Genomic DNA, 16,053 nt, shown 5'->3' on the forward strand with positions numbered 1-16,053 from the left:
GACTAGTTATACTCTCAAATGTAATCAAATATAGCAATAAAGGTGTGAATTTTTTTTACTCTTCCTGCTCAAAGAATGACCATCCCAAATTTAAGAAAAAAATTATATTAAATGTATCAAAATGTTTGTTAATTTTGTAGTTTTAAATATGTCACGTGAAAAAATTAAAATTAAACCAGATTAAAAAGGAAAAAAAATTCACTTTAAAAAAAATGGAAGGAGTATATATAATACTCCAATTAGTTTATCCTACTTTTTCTTTGGGTCTTTGTTTCTCGCGACTCTTAATTCTACTATATTTTACATATCTTTAGTTTAACATTCAAAATCTAAAAGTTTTATTTAATTATTTTTATAAATTCTGTATTAAATCAAAATCAAATAAATAAATTGATAGAAAAGGATAATAAATAATATTCACATATGACACTATTAGTATTTAAAAAATATTCAAAAGAATCAATTTTTTATAATGTTATAGACCATAGTGATAAATAATTTAAATGAAAATCTCAAAGGATATTCATCTTTAACTAATTAAAAATAGAAAGTTTATAAATTACTAATAAATTCGTAACTAGTTATATGTACAAGATTTAGTTTGTAGCTATCACACAAATTATAGATCAAACCTAAGGACTCTTTCTCGTGAACTAAGTTCAATCAAATAAATAAATCAACAATTTTTTTATCTAAAAAGTTGATCCTCATTGCACCAAACCAACAAAGGTTTCAAGCGTCAAGTAAATGATGAAAATTCGTATTAACTCATTTTGTTGAGACTCATTTTAAGGTTAGTTTTTTCATTGAATCAAATTTAAATTTGGTGGAAGTAATATATAACGGATGGATATCTTCAATAGCCTTCCCTTGTATTTTTCAATAGATCGATTAGATCAAAATCTGATCTTAGACTTATTTTTAGTATCCTTAAATGAAGAAAAACTTGTTTATTTGTTTTGAAAATGTAAACGATATAACAAAGCTGATATATGCAGAAAATATTAGTGTGGAAAGAAAATAGAGGGAGATTTAATAGTTGCAATTATTAATGTTGGCTGGTGGGACATGAGAACTGCTATCACAAGTAATCAAACAAGAAACAAATAGTAATTATAGTAATATAATTACTATTATTCTGATTTATTATAATCACACTAGCAAGACAAAACGTTCAAGAAATTCATGATACCCTTTTTAAAAACTTTATAGTATACAGGGTACCGTATAGTCCCAGTTAGGGGAGTACTGTTGATGTACCTGATCGTTTATACGACCAGATACATTTCAACATGACCTTATTCTAGTGTCCCTTCGTGGACATCACGTGTGCCACCAATGCCCCTGCGCAAAGTCCTTTTAGTAGGGAACTTTATCTTTTCATATGATCAACCTTAGGAAAAAAACAAACTAGCCTCTCTTTCATTTTATCGGTTCGATCTCAATTTATATGATATTATTTTTTTAATTAAATTCAAAAAAAAAATGAGCTTTTCATATTAGGAATATATATGTTTCAAAAGTTTTAATATTTTATTTCATAAAGTTCATGTTCAATAAAATATTGTTGCGTAAATTAAGACGGAAAGAATATATAATTTTTACTTTCTTTCAAAATTGAAATGTAATTTGTTATTTAGAAATAATTTAATTAGAAATTTATTTCTTTCTTCCAAGTCGTGACTCTTTTTAAGAATATAAGTAGTTATAATTATTTAATCTTAAATAATATGCTTGGTTTAACAAGTTCAGACAAAATGAAACAAAACAATATATATATGTTTAACAAGTTGTAGAATTTTAATAGGTCTTCCACTTACCTGTAGCTCTGTTAGACAACAAAATATCAATCAATTGAAGAAACATTATCACGTAACCACTAACCACCCCTATATAAAGCCATTTTCTTAATTTGTCCGTTAGTTATTGTTCCCTAATACTTCATGACAATGGCTTGGAAGAGACATTACTAATATTGAATTCACAAAATAGCCCCCATCATTTCTCTATCACGTCCAACTACGATTTCTAATCAATTTTGTTACTGTTCCCCCTTTGGACACGCACCCAAAAAAAAAAGAAAAAAAAAACTTGTTTAAAAAGGTTTTATTTTTATTTGTCTCTCAAAGGAGAATGGATATCTTAATTAAGATTACGAAAGAATTCTCTCGTAGATTTTTTTTGAAAATAAATGAAAAAAGTTGGAGTTTCTCCATGGTTAACTTTGAAGAAGTTGGATAGTCTAGTGGTCGGCTATAGCTTTTGCCAAGCTAACAAAGCAGCAGACTTTTTGTCCAAATTAGGTTCCAAGCTAACAATGACCAACCAGCGGCACTTGTTGCTAACTCCTTTTGAGGCTGTAGAGGCACAGCTAAAAAAAGACTGGATTGAATTCTATCTACGAAACTATTATTATGATTTACATGTAATAAGTAAGTATGTTTTGACAATCTGTCTGTAATCTCTAGTACTAATAATGACGCTGTAATAACTGTTTAACTATATTTAATATATATCCTTTTATCAAAAATAAAAATATAAAAAAGTTTTGATAGATACTATCAAAATTGTCATTCCTACCAATAATTAAATGAATGATGGTTAGAATTTCGTATATATTTTTTCCTACATTTTTCCTAATAAAAGAATGAATTTCTATATCAAATGAATTCAATAAAGGAGACGTATAATCCAAAAAGTACACAGAATCATAGCCATAGCCAAATAAAATATAAAGAAATACACAAGGAGACATATTATATTGTACCAAAAAATGTTGGAATATTCAACATTTCTTGAGAGAGAGTTAATGAATGAGATTCATAGCCATAGACTTGGCTTGAAAATTGCCTTTCACGTGATAATACATTTCCTTTTAATTTGTTGCAAAATTTATGTCATGGAAAAAAATAAACATATTTTTTTTCTGTTTTATATACCTACCATTTTAAATTTCAAAGTAACATATCATACTTGTGTTGTTTCTTTATTTTCTTAAACCACTATATGACAATGCACTGACTAATTTGAGAAAAAGGAATAGAAAAGAAAAAAAGGACCAAAAACACTTAATTTATTACCAATTATGCCCCCACTTAATTATATTCCAGATAGATTGTAAAGTATCAACAGATTTATTTATGACTCGAATATTGTTTCAATGAAGTTATTCTCTATCATGTGTTAGATTGCTCTATAATCAGAATATCGATATGGAAAATGAACTGAATTTTTCAGAAGCAATAAGTGTTGAGCAGATCAAGCATGTTGTACCTATATTCTAGATAGAGGTGAATTCATAATTTATATTTTATGGATTATGTAGAATGATCTGAGTTCTAAAGTAGTGTACATCAGAGAAGAGAGTACCCCCTTTATTATAAGACAGACTCCTGCATCCTTTCTTAAGAGATGGAGCAATTATCGCTCGACGACTCAAAATTGACCAGTACAAAACTATGTGATATGTTCTCGTTTACGTACCCTATGGCACTAACCTAATGCCCTAATGATTGTATACATTTAATAAATTTCTCTAACACAAATATATTATTTGAGAAAAAATACTAAGTTCAATCGAATTCATATCCAGGCTCCTAACTTGGCCTCTGAATTCCTAGACATTGATGTTCAATCACATTATTGTTTTTTCCTTCAATTGAATTAGACATTATTGCTCTTTATAACATATTATTGGCTAGTATATGTTGTTCGAAGTGTCAACGTTGCTAAAAAAAATTCTTGGGGCCGTGAATCTATTGGGTCAAGCAAAGAATTTTGTGAGAGGAATTGACATACAAGTACAACATCCACAAAATATTGGCAGTTTGATAGTAAAAAATAATTAGCAAAAGAAAAAAGGGGAAAAACTAAACTCATGTCTCATAAAAGCAAAATAATTACAGATAAATACTTCTTTACAATTCATACCCCAAAGCATGAGATTCGCAACCAAGATACTATCACAGTATCAATATACTGGCATGGTATCATTGAGACTGCTTCAGTCCTTAATGATACCACCACAATATATCTATATACTGTTATGGTATTATTGATGTTTACTTCAATTCTTTAGCTACATTTCTATGAAATCATCATATGCTGGCCGCCTGGCATGGTATCATTAAGGAACGTTTCATACAAATGTTGAATGATACCATCATAGTAAATATATATATTGTGATGGTATCATAAAGGTTTTCCTAAGTCATTTAATATTACATGAATGATACTATCATGATATTGAAAATCCTTAATGAGACACTTTTAAAATCCTCAATGATACCATAACAATATATTGATACCATATCGGTATCATATAGGATTGAGCTCTTTTTTTAAGAAATAAAAATAAAATAATTAAGAGAAAATTATTAAAATCACATTCTTATTTATTAAACTAATTAGTAAATACATTCTTTGTGATATTCCGCCGGTATGTTGATACTATATTGGTATCATGTAGAGTGGGTGCTGACATCAGCATGACGTCAGCGCGCAAAATAATTAAAGGGGTATAGGATAATTAGTTTGGGCCGAATAGATACTGGAAGAAATTATTTTGTGGTGGATATGAAGTAATAAATAATTTGTTTAAAGGGTCTATTTTGTATAGTTTTTCCAAAAAAAGAAAAACTCATTTAATTGGCACTAAATAACCAACTAACAAAAATAACCCATTTTAAGGGATGAATTTTTTTAATACCTAATTTAAGCATTTTGATAGGTTACGTTCTCCCCTTTTCCCTTATCTTTTATCCCAAAAATTAAGTATTTTGATAGTCACGTTCTTTCTCGCTCTCCCTCTTCTTTTTTTTTTTAAAAAAAAATCTCTTTTGACGAATCTAAGTACAAATAAATGTATACCAAATTATCAGTGTATACATGGATCAAATGCTTACAACATATTTAGTCTACACTATATTAAATTCATTAAAGTTATATTCTTGAATTGAATATATATATATATATATATATATATATATATGTATAACAAATTTACTTTATATGCGATAAACAAATTTCATTATATTTATGTATACATGAACCACATGAATATCATAGAATTACCTACATTAAATTGAACATAGACATATACTTTTTGCATACATTAACTTAATGTTTATATATTTGTTGAATAAAAAAAGATTACATGGATATCATAAAATTGTCTACATTAAATTAAACGTATACATATTTTTTATATATATAATATGTATGAGTATCTAAAATGAATTTACTTAATGTATGTGTTACATGTATACATTCTCATCATTTGTATACATAAATGAAAATAATGCATTAACAGCGATTCTTCACAACAGGTTTATCTAAAAAGTTTGTCTGGTTATAACTGAATGCATAGTTTGTTAATTCACAAAATGTGTTTATGAATGTATATTTTATTAATTCAAACATACATATTAGAATATATATATACACCAATCCTTCATAAAATATATCAGAATATATACATGTAACTCTTCTTCTTCACCAATACCTTCATAGCCCATGGCACTTCAACGTGAAAACAAAATCTTAATAATCAATCTTTTTATCCTATTTGTATTTTCACTTCGTTTCTTATTTTTTAAATATACAATTACTTCAATTTTTGTTTCCACAAAATCTAACATGTGATGAACTTAAAATTTTAAAATCGAAGTGAGTTTGCATGTGTTGAAAATAATATCACAAGTGAAGAATCTTGAAAATCAAAATTATAATCTTAATTTTTGAGAAATTTCTTAAAAGAATTAATCTTACCTATTGAATTTAACATAAAAAGAAGAAGATATTGAAGAAAGGGGACAAAGATGTCAGATATATTTTAAAGTGGTAGGGGTTGTTGAAATATTTTTTTAACGAAGAGATAAGAAGATTTGAAGAAAGGGGAGAAATATACGGGGTATAGAAATTTTTTGAAATGTTTAAAGCAATCAAGATGAAGTTTCTGTGACTATTCTTTTTTAATGAAGAGAAAAAAAAAGGTTTATGGACTACAACCCAAAAAAGGCAAATATGCCTATTTGATGTCAATAAAAAAAACATTTTGGCATGTTATCGTGCCGATTTTTCATTTTGTGACCCTAACTCTAGATCACAATCAAAAGTTAATGGATAAATTTAAATATTTTTTCTTAAAGATCTGAACATATAGATTCCATTTATTTTATGTGTCATTAATGTTAAAGGCAAATATAAAATCATTCACTAATCATAAAAATATTAATGAATAAAAAATGTAACAGGAAACACATTCAAATAATTTCAAGTAGTATAATGGTAAATCGCCCCCCCCCCCCCCTTCCTCTTTTCCCAACCCTAAATAAATGGCAATGATATATGTTATGTTATAAACTTATAAGTATTTCTCTCAAGATATAAAAGATTATTTATTTACATAAATAATTATTTCTTTTATTTTAATTTATGTAAAATAGTTTAATAAGAGCCTTGAGTAACTCATAAAGTTGCTGCCATGTGATCAAGAGGTCATGGGTTCAAGCCTTGAAAACAGCCTCTGGCAAAAATGCAAGGTAAGGTTGCGTACAATACACCCTTGTGGTCAGACCCTTTCTCGGACCCTGCACATAGGAAGTTTTAGTGCACCGGACTGCCATTTTTTAGTTTAATAAGAGATAAAATTTAAAATTTGTTTAAAAACATGTAATCTGAGATATACCAGTAAATTATGTTATTATAATAGATAAAATTAAATTATTTTTTAATTATATACTCTATCTTTTTGAAACAAATTACTCCCTCCTTGAAATTTTGAAAGTTAATCAATTTTTCTTCCTCCTTCGTAAGATCAAACCGAAATCAACAATTCAACCATTCAAATGGTCTCTCCTAAGTTTGACCTATTTTTCAAATAAACTGAATTTTGATTTCACATTCATCAAAAAGATATGACCATCTCTCTAGGTTGCACAACCCCTTTAGATCATTCTATTCGTACTTGAAAAACGACCCCATTGGTTCTCTCTTTTTAATGGACATTCTTAGCCGTCCTTTGAGGATCAACACACCAAATCGTGAACTCTTTTAGATCTTTTGTTTCACTTGATCTGGGCAGATTTTCAATCCAATATAAAAAAACTTAAAGCTGCCTAACCTACTGACATTCCAATGAAAAAGGTCATTATTTATGTTATATCTTCAAATTCGAAAGAATGCTTTACTCTTATCTCACAAATTATTGACATTAAAGATATCGAAAGAAAGTAAGAAAACTATTGCAAAACCTAATTCACTCGTGTCTTTTTGCATTCATGGCTGAATGGTTACAGCGCCCAAGCTCCTTATTAATACAATATATGAATAATATTTATATGCCTTTATTTTTACTTAATTTTTCGAGTTTGAATCTCGAAATTGTAGCACGTGACATACGGTACATAAAGTGGTATTTGGTCAGATTTATTCAGGAAACCGGCTATTCTTTAGCGGTTCACACAAAATGTGGCGCGCATTGCTACCAGTCTCTTCGCTTTCTTCTCCTTTTTTCCGTGTCTGCTCCGACTCTCTTCACTGCCCTTTCATGGCTACCTAAAGCCATCAGAATCCAACGCAAATCAAAATCAAAATTAAGTAGATATGGCTCGGAAATCCTTCCCGATCCTTAAACAACTCATCCAACAATCGACTAATCGTTGTTTCACCTCTAACGCCTCGCCACGAGCCGTCACGCTGATCCCAGGCGACGGCGTAGGTACACTGGTAACCGATTCAGTCGAACAAGTGATGCAGGCGATGAAGGCACCTGTTTACTTTGAGCGATACGAAGTGCGTGGTGATATGAAGTGTATACCGGAGGAAGTAATTGATTCGATTAAGAAGAATAAGGTTTGTCTGAAAGGAGGGCTAAGGACTCCTGTTGGTGGAGGTGTTAGTTCACTCAACGTGCAAATGAGGAAAGAGCTCGATTTGTACGCTTCCATTGTGCATTGTTTTACTCTGCCAGGGTTGCCTACTCGGCATGAGGATGTGGATATTGTGGTGATTAGGGAGAATACTGAGGGAGAGTATGCTGGCCTTGAGCATGAGGTTGTTCCTGGTGTCGTTGAGAGCCTTAAGGTACTGCAATTTTCAGTTTGAAAACTTTGTTATTTTAGTATGTGAGGTGAGTCTGTTAGATTCATAATCTTTGCTTAATTCTGCCTTTGTGGAAAGTTGGGCAGTATTGTCTTTAAATTTTGGTGAATATTGGACGTGTTAAGAAAATGACAAGCTAGAAAGCTGTTCAAAAGACCTCTTTGGGAACACGTGTGTTTTGCTAAGACAAATACAATGGAAGCCAAAATCCCTAGAGTCATGCTGGTACAACTTTAGGTGTTTTTAAGGAGCCTTTATTGACAATTGGAATGAAGCTGGTCGAGATGGTACTAATTGATATTGAGATTCATATAGCCAACCTCTGCTACTATGGGGGCATAGTTCTTGTTGTTATATCTAACTTTACTGTATCTAAAAAATGGGATTGTCTACTTTTTAAAAGTAGGATTGGACGTGTAGACGACTCATGTACATTTGGGTACTCTGAATTCTCAAATTTTTATGAGAATACAACTATGCCCGGTTTCAAATGTGCACTTATCCTTGAGATTTTAGATCATAATCATGTTTAGCCCCTTTGTTGGGTAGTATGCACAAGTCCCCATGTATGATGGCAGGGGTCACAACAAAGCACTGGTTCCTTATTAGGTTAGTATGGCAGGCCCCATGTTGGGTACTATGCACATTATCGATTAAATGGGGAGTACCTTTTGCGCTCCATCCTTATTCTGGAGAGTGCAATTTTTCAGAAGCATAGCATATCTTCTTCACTTTATTTATCCTTGACATTATTACCATATATAGAATATGCTTGATTGATGATGTAATCTTGAGTGAAGTGTATAGATTGTCAGCTGCAGTTGAACCTGTTTGATCTTGGTTTGTGCATGAGGAATAGTTGCACGGTTAGAGCTTATCTTTACCTGGTCACTTCAAAATGTTAGAGAAATGGGCCAGCTTAGCAAGATGGACATGTGATTTTTTCTTTATAGAATTGTTTATTTTGTAACTTTACCAATTTCTGCCTATATGGTTTAGTGATATTCTTATATGCTCGCTTCTTGATCCTTCTAAGAAAAGGAGTTGTTTTTTCTCTTCACCAATTTTCCTTTGCTGTTCTCCTTATTATATCGACTCGTCTGTAAAGTTTTCCTGTTCCACAACTTGCTTTATCCTGTACTTTCATGCTTTCCTTTTTCCAGGTGATAACAAAATATTGCTCAGAACGAATAGCAAAATTTGCGTTTGAGTATGCTAATGTAAACAAAAGAAAGAAAGTCACAGCTGTGCACAAAGCCAACATTATGAAACTTGCAGATGGTCTATTCTTAGAATCCTGTAGGGAAGTTGCAGTTAAGTATCCAGAAATACAGTATGAGGAGATTATTGTGGATAATTGCTGCATGCAACTTGTCTCAAAGCCAGAGCAATTTGATGTCATGGTATGGGAATATGCTTCCTTGGCTTTTCTCTTTACTTGGTCCTTAAATTCTGGCTTCTTTTATACAACTGATATCTAATGGTGTCATCTAGGTTTATCACAAAATAAAGTCTAATGGTGAGTGCTATCAATCTTGTTTATTCATTGAGGAGAGGTGGGCATGCTGGGAGATTGTCCTGTCTGTTGTTTGTGTGTAGTTGGATAAATGGCTTGCTTTTGAAGTTCAAGACTTTCTTGAAGCTGCTATGAGACTAGTTCATATGGTACTCGCCATGGATTAACGGCATGCAAATGATGTTGGAAACTGGAATCTTCATAGAGTTGCTTATGTAGTCAAAGGGCCTACCCACGATGTCTCTAGCATCTACTTTGACCTTTTATTTTGTGTTCTTACTGGTAATGGTCGAGACAAGTGATGTGACGTAATAACAGAGTCCAAATGACAATGTCAGCAAAAATATTTAAGTCTTTTTCCTTCTCCTATAACTTGGATAATATGCACCTGGGACTTCCCTTGAGCGGCCTCTTTGATTTTCTTGTAAATGATATGAATCAGTGAGCTTCACAACAAAAACATACCCAATGTAGTACCACAAAGTGGGTTTGGGCCTCTGGGGAGGTTAGAGCGTATGCAGACCTTATCCCCACCTCAGACAGAGGTAGAGAGGTTGTTTTCGATAGACCCTCAGCCCTAGGCAATCCAAAAAAAGAAGTAATAGATGTGAAAGCATAACAAAGCATGTTGAACAGTCACTACAACAAAATAACACGATAATCAAAGTACAAGAAACAACATGTAGTAACAAAATCTTAGGACAAGAAACTACAAGAGTAATACTACGGCTACTAGTATGAATCACTGAGCTTGATTGGTTTTGGGAAAAATGCTTGCCTCAGTTGGTGCAACTTAAGAGAAAGGGGATTATGGAATCCTATCCTGGCAGCTATTTCGTGGACTAACTAGAGAGAGAGAGGAATGCCAGAATTTTTGAACACAAACAAGATAATGTGCATAGTCTCAAATTCAAATGTATACTCTTGCTTTCTTTTTCGATAACATGGCAAATACAAATGTTACTCAGAATGTTGAGGTCATGTCTGACCTTTTTCTAAACTCCTTACACACTCTGTTATAACTGACAGAAGCTTGTAACTGGTTCAATGCTCCAGCATACCCTTGTTGCTTGTCATATATCTATAAAAGCTTACCTTATAAAAGTAGGATATCACTGAGAAAGTATGGATGGAAAAACATTTAAGATTAGCAAAGGTAGGTATCACCACCCCTGCCTTTCTCATGGTGGTTTTTGTAGATTACGAGTCATAGCTTTCCTGCATCGGTCCATATGCAAAATTTAGTGTTTTATTCTGCCTTTTAAAATCTTTTATCCTCATTTTGAGACATAGCTGATAATCTTGGTGCTGAAATACAACATATTGCAATATGTAGGTGACTCCCAACCTCTACGGAAATTTGATTGCAAATACGGCTGCTGGCATTGCTGGTGGCACAGGAATCATGCCAGGAGGTAAATCTTTCTGATATATATATTTTGAATGATTTACATCTATCTATTATGCTAAGGTGTTGACTTTTGCTGGCATTAGCAGTCTTTTTTGGTCTATAGATGACAATTTGATCTTAGGATTTTCACTAAATTAAGATATTGGTGGCTAGTCTGTAGCTCACATTTCATCAAATAGAATTCCGGTGATCTAAACCTGTTAAACTTTCTGGCAGCCAAAAGAACGAGCTCCTTTGTAGATTGATATTCTCGGTAACTTAAGTCTAGCTATACTGATTAAGAATGGAAAATTGATCCAATAAATTCTCTAAATGGATAGAAGAATCATATATTATAGAACTCGAGGTACTTGCAAAGAAAAGGAATAAGCAGGAATAGAGTGGATAGGCGCATCATCTGTCGGACTTCAGTAGAACCAGATTGCCATTAGGTCTGGGAAATCAAGGCAGAGGTAATGGAGATCTTTTCAGATTGAGATTACAACTATAGCTACCACTTACTCGGTATGTTCTCATTCTATCAGTGCTAGGCAAAAGGAGGACTAACACAGTCATGCCATAGGTTAGCAGACTTAGGCTGGGAAGACATAACCTAAAAAAAAAAGGGCAGCCCGGTGCACTAAAGCTCCCGCTATGCGCGGGGTCCGGGGAAGGGCCTGACCACAAGGGTCTATTGTACGCAGCCTTGCCTTGCATTTCTGCCAGAGGCTGTTTCCAAGGCTTGAACCCGTGACCTCCTGGTCACATGGCAACAACTTTACCAGTTACTCCAAGGCTCCCCTTCTGGGAAGGCATAACCTAACTATAGAAAATTCATCTAGAAAAGGCTAGCAGATTTAGACAACCTTATTCACATTAGGTTGGAACAGAGAATTCTTCCGCAGAGGTTGTTTATCTGAGGGCTAGAAATGAGAGCTAAAGTCGCACAAAATTTAGTAGAGGAGGATCACAGAATTTCAAGCGAAGAAATTTTGGTACACTACGGATTAGGTTATCTTAAGAAGTTTTTAATTTGAACAATGGAGCTCACATAACAGAGGTCTCTCATTTGTTGGAGGTGTAGAGATAGGCTCAGAACATGGGTCACTAAGATGAATGGCACATTTTTCCTTTGTGGATTCCCTTTGAAGTATTTGCATGATATGCGTCGTATCTTGTCCTCCGATTTCTGTTACTACCTGTTGTTTCTTGTGCCTCGGTTATTGCATTATTTTGTTGTTCCTTTTTTTGCTATTGTTAAATGCTATATAATGCTTTCCCTATTATTTGCTGTTTTTTCTACTTTTGTATTTTCTTTTTCAAACTGCTTTGATAGGCGTTACTTGTGCCGAGGGTCTTTAGGAAATAGTCTTTCTACCTCCATGAGGTAGGGGTAAGGTCTGCGTACACTCTACCCTCCCCAAACCCCACCTATGAGATTTCATTGAGTATGTTGTTGTAGGATTCCCTTTGAAGGATATTACAGAGATTCAAGTTTGTTGAATGATATTCAAAAGTCAAGCTCTTCCTTGAATGATGGTCTCTGATCCGGCCTGTCATCAGCCTAAGGCTAAACCAAGTGACATGTGGATTAGACTAGACGGGTGGGGCTTCCATTGAACTTGTGATGTTTATTCTGTCCGAATGAAAGGAAATGTTTGTGGTGGATATTTGTAAGTGGACATGGTTTCAAGAAACAAAAGACACCTTTGATAGGCTAGATTTTTGTATTAGGGCTTAGGAAAAGAAAATTCAGGCGCGGTGACATTTGAGGTAAGCAATTGGAGATACTTGGTGTCAATTCGGTCTGCAATGATGACTTGGATGCAGAACATAAGACGTCATAGGCTCAGAGTAAAGATCAATGTAAAATGCAAATTTTGACAAATAGAGATGGCCAGCCCTGGATACCTCTACTAATTTCACAAATTTTCCTTAAAACTATAATGAACCAAACAACTTCTGGACAAGTGGGGAATTCAAACTGGGAAACTTAGCCAGACCGGATAAGCTTTTGCTTAATGATGGAAATAGGGGTGACAACATTAACCCATAAAAACACAACTCGCCCAACCCGCTTAAGTTTGGGTGGGTCATTAGCTTAGCCCATTTTACCCCAACCTGTAACAGCCCATCCAAAAATGGGCTGATATGTAGCCCAAATTGGCCCATAGAAATTTTATCAAAATATTTTGATAATTTTTTATTTAATATGTTTTATATAGCCATAAGGAAAAAGATTTTATTAGGTTTATAAAAATTATAAAAGAACAAAGAAATTTGAACTTAGTGCTGAGTTAACTTTTGTAAAAGGTAGGTGAACAAAATTAACTATCTCTGGATGACAAATCAGAAAAGGATGTCACACAATCAATTGCATTCCACAGAGCCAAGGATTAGAGGAGATGACTACAACAACTGTGCAACTAATCGGTGAACCAGGGCCAATGGCAGTGTCATTCAGTGTACTCCTCCCTTATTACAGAGATGACAGAAAATAAAATTGCTTCCACTACAATGAAATTGGATTGTACCTGGGTTGGAAAGAATGTGCTCAATCTGAGTAAACATCTAAGAGTGTATTTGCAGGGTTTGAAGAAGATTCCTATCCCTTTTCATCAGAACAAAAAGGAAATGGGTGGGAGAGGGCAGAGTCCTGGGCAAAAACCACAATTTGAGAAGTGTAGGGGATTAGAGGTCGAAAGACCAAATGGAGCTCAAAACCTAAAATTCCACATAAATTAAGGGGAGGAGGCAGAGAGAAGCAAGGAAAGAAAGGCGGCGGAAGTTGCAAAATGATAATATGCTGGAATTTAGGGGGTTGAAGAACAAATAGAAGAGATTTATGCTAAACATGCTCATCAGGAAATGGAAAGCAGGCTTCTATTGCTTTCAGGAAATTGATAAGGTTAATAATGACATCCGTAACATAAATATTGGGATCTAGATGGGTGGAATTGACTGAGCTGGGGTCAGAGAGGAAAAATTGTGACGTTGTTATTCAGTGACATAATAGATTCTGGCTGTGCAAAGAACCTCTAAAGCGTAATTACTCGACTTCTATTATACTAACAGGACTTTTAGTGGATTTCACTCATCCTCTTAGAGAAATAAGGGATGCATGGTTCGAGTTAGCTGCAGTTGGGAGTGTTTATGGGATAGACCTTGAGTCGTTAATGGAGATTCAATTTTCTCAAATTTTCTTTGTAAAAGGTGAATGCTTCTCTACCATCAAAATCTAAAAAAAATGTTTTCAAGTTTCATAAGAGATGGACCTGTGGATCCACTAATACTGGAAGGCAATTTACTTGGTGTAGTGAAGGAGAAAGACCTGCTTGCTTTGGGAATAGATATTTCTATTCTCTGTGGAATGGTGAATTTTTCAAAAAGATAAACCAGTATGCTAGACCAAAAGCCATGTAGATCACAAGCCAATATTGTTGGAATGTGGGGATTAGCACAGCTATGTGTGTGTGTATAATTGAGACAGTTTCCTATTCATTTCTCCAATGGTACAGCCACAATTCAAGTCTTGTGAACTCCAATGTTCATCATCCTGTGTAGGTATATTGGTGAGGCCTAGCTGGCATCCTCCACTCAGTCTAACTTCATCCAACTCCGGTTGTAGTAGCTTGAAGGGAGTGATATTGCTGCTCAATTACCTCGTTCGGTGTTGCTTTTCTTTTCCTTTTTCTTTTGGATGGATCTTTATATTTTTCCAAACTTCGCTGTTGGTTGCTCAGCTAGCATGTCTAATAGAAATACAGCTGGTCAATTATTTTGTGGTTTCGATATCTCTTGAGATTGAATCTTTCTGTTAACTTTGTAAGTTCCAACTTCTCAATGGGGCTGGTATGGGTGAACAATTGTGATGCTTGACCCTGAGCCACTACATCTCTTCTTTGACCCCCTCCTCTATGACGGAGTAGAAGTGTTGATAAAGAAGCTTCCAGTATAATGATATCCATTTGATTTTAGATGTTGGTTGGTTGCTGAATTGTTTAGTGCCCTTTTGCTTATTTGGGACATCTAGACTAGTTGCTAACTCCCCCGTTTCAATTTGTTTGTTCTACTTTCCTTTTTAGTCCGTTTAAAAAAGAAAGTCTCTTTCCTTTTCTAGTAACTCCTTAATTCCAACTTTCCATGTGGCATATTTAAGACCACAAGACTAAATGACATTTTGGTACATTTGACATATCTTTAGTTTATGACCACAGGTTTCAAAAGTTGTCTTTACTTCAAGTCAAAATAAGACAAACAAATTGAAACGGAGGGAGTAATACTTAACAAAATGCAGTAGAACCCTCTTTATGAGTGACTGCTTATTCTTACAAGACATCCCCACAATGCACATCAGTACTTGTTCACACTTCATTTGTTGGAAGAAAGATTAAATGTCTCATCCTTGTCTATTCTACAGATCATTAATAGCGTCTCTCAGGGATCAATTAGAATATTCTCAGTGTTTCTTCCTCAACTATTAGGCAGCGTATGAGACATAATGTTGGACTGTTATTTTCTCAGGTAATGTTGGCGCTGATCAAGCAGTTTTTGAGCAAGGTGCTTCAGCTGGGAATGTTGGCAACGAAAAGATATTGAAGCTTAAGAAAGCAAATCCGGTGGCGCTTCTTATGTCGTCAGCAATGATGCTGAGACATCTTGAATTTCCGTCATTTGCTGATCGTTTAGAAACTGCTGTAAGACGTGTAATAGCAGAGGGAAAATTCAAGACAAAGGATGTTGGAGGGGATAGCACCACCCAAGAAGTTGTTGATGCAATTATAGCTGCTTTAGACTAATCGGCAATAACACTCGACAAGTGTTTAGGAGAATTATTCACTGTCCAGAGATCTACTTGGCCCATTTTTTGCGCAGCTGCAATTTTGTTTTAACTTTCTGAGAATTTTGCTGCTACAATTCTTATTATCTTTGTCATTGGTTAATAATTCAAAATTGATGCATAACTGCTGTCTATGCCCTGTGCATAAAAATCTGTAAAAGATCACTTTTTGCTGTGTCCATATTACTTGGAAGGAATTTTGTT

At 33.9% G+C, this 16,053-nt stretch overlaps 1 protein-coding gene across 1 annotated transcript; it reads left to right on the plus strand.

The window, feature by feature from the left end:
• Window positions 1-7,420: 7,420 nt before the first annotated feature.
• Window positions 7,421-16,030, plus strand: LOC129873057 (isocitrate dehydrogenase [NAD] regulatory subunit 1, mitochondrial-like). The gene is made up of 4 exons (XM_055948054.1): window positions 7,421-8,085; window positions 9,267-9,506; window positions 10,956-11,034; window positions 15,534-16,030. Exons 1-4 carry the CDS (start codon window positions 7,606-7,608, stop codon window positions 15,806-15,808), a joined length of 1,074 nt encoding a protein of 357 aa, XP_055804029.1. The 5' UTR covers window positions 7,421-7,605; the 3' UTR covers window positions 15,809-16,030.
• Window positions 16,031-16,053: the final 23 nt, after the last annotated feature.

The sequence above is a fragment of the Solanum dulcamara genome, chromosome 11 (assembly GCF_947179165.1).
Source record: "Solanum dulcamara chromosome 11, daSolDulc1.2, whole genome shotgun sequence".
Lineage (NCBI taxonomy): Eukaryota > Viridiplantae > Streptophyta > Magnoliopsida > Solanales > Solanaceae > Solanum > Solanum dulcamara.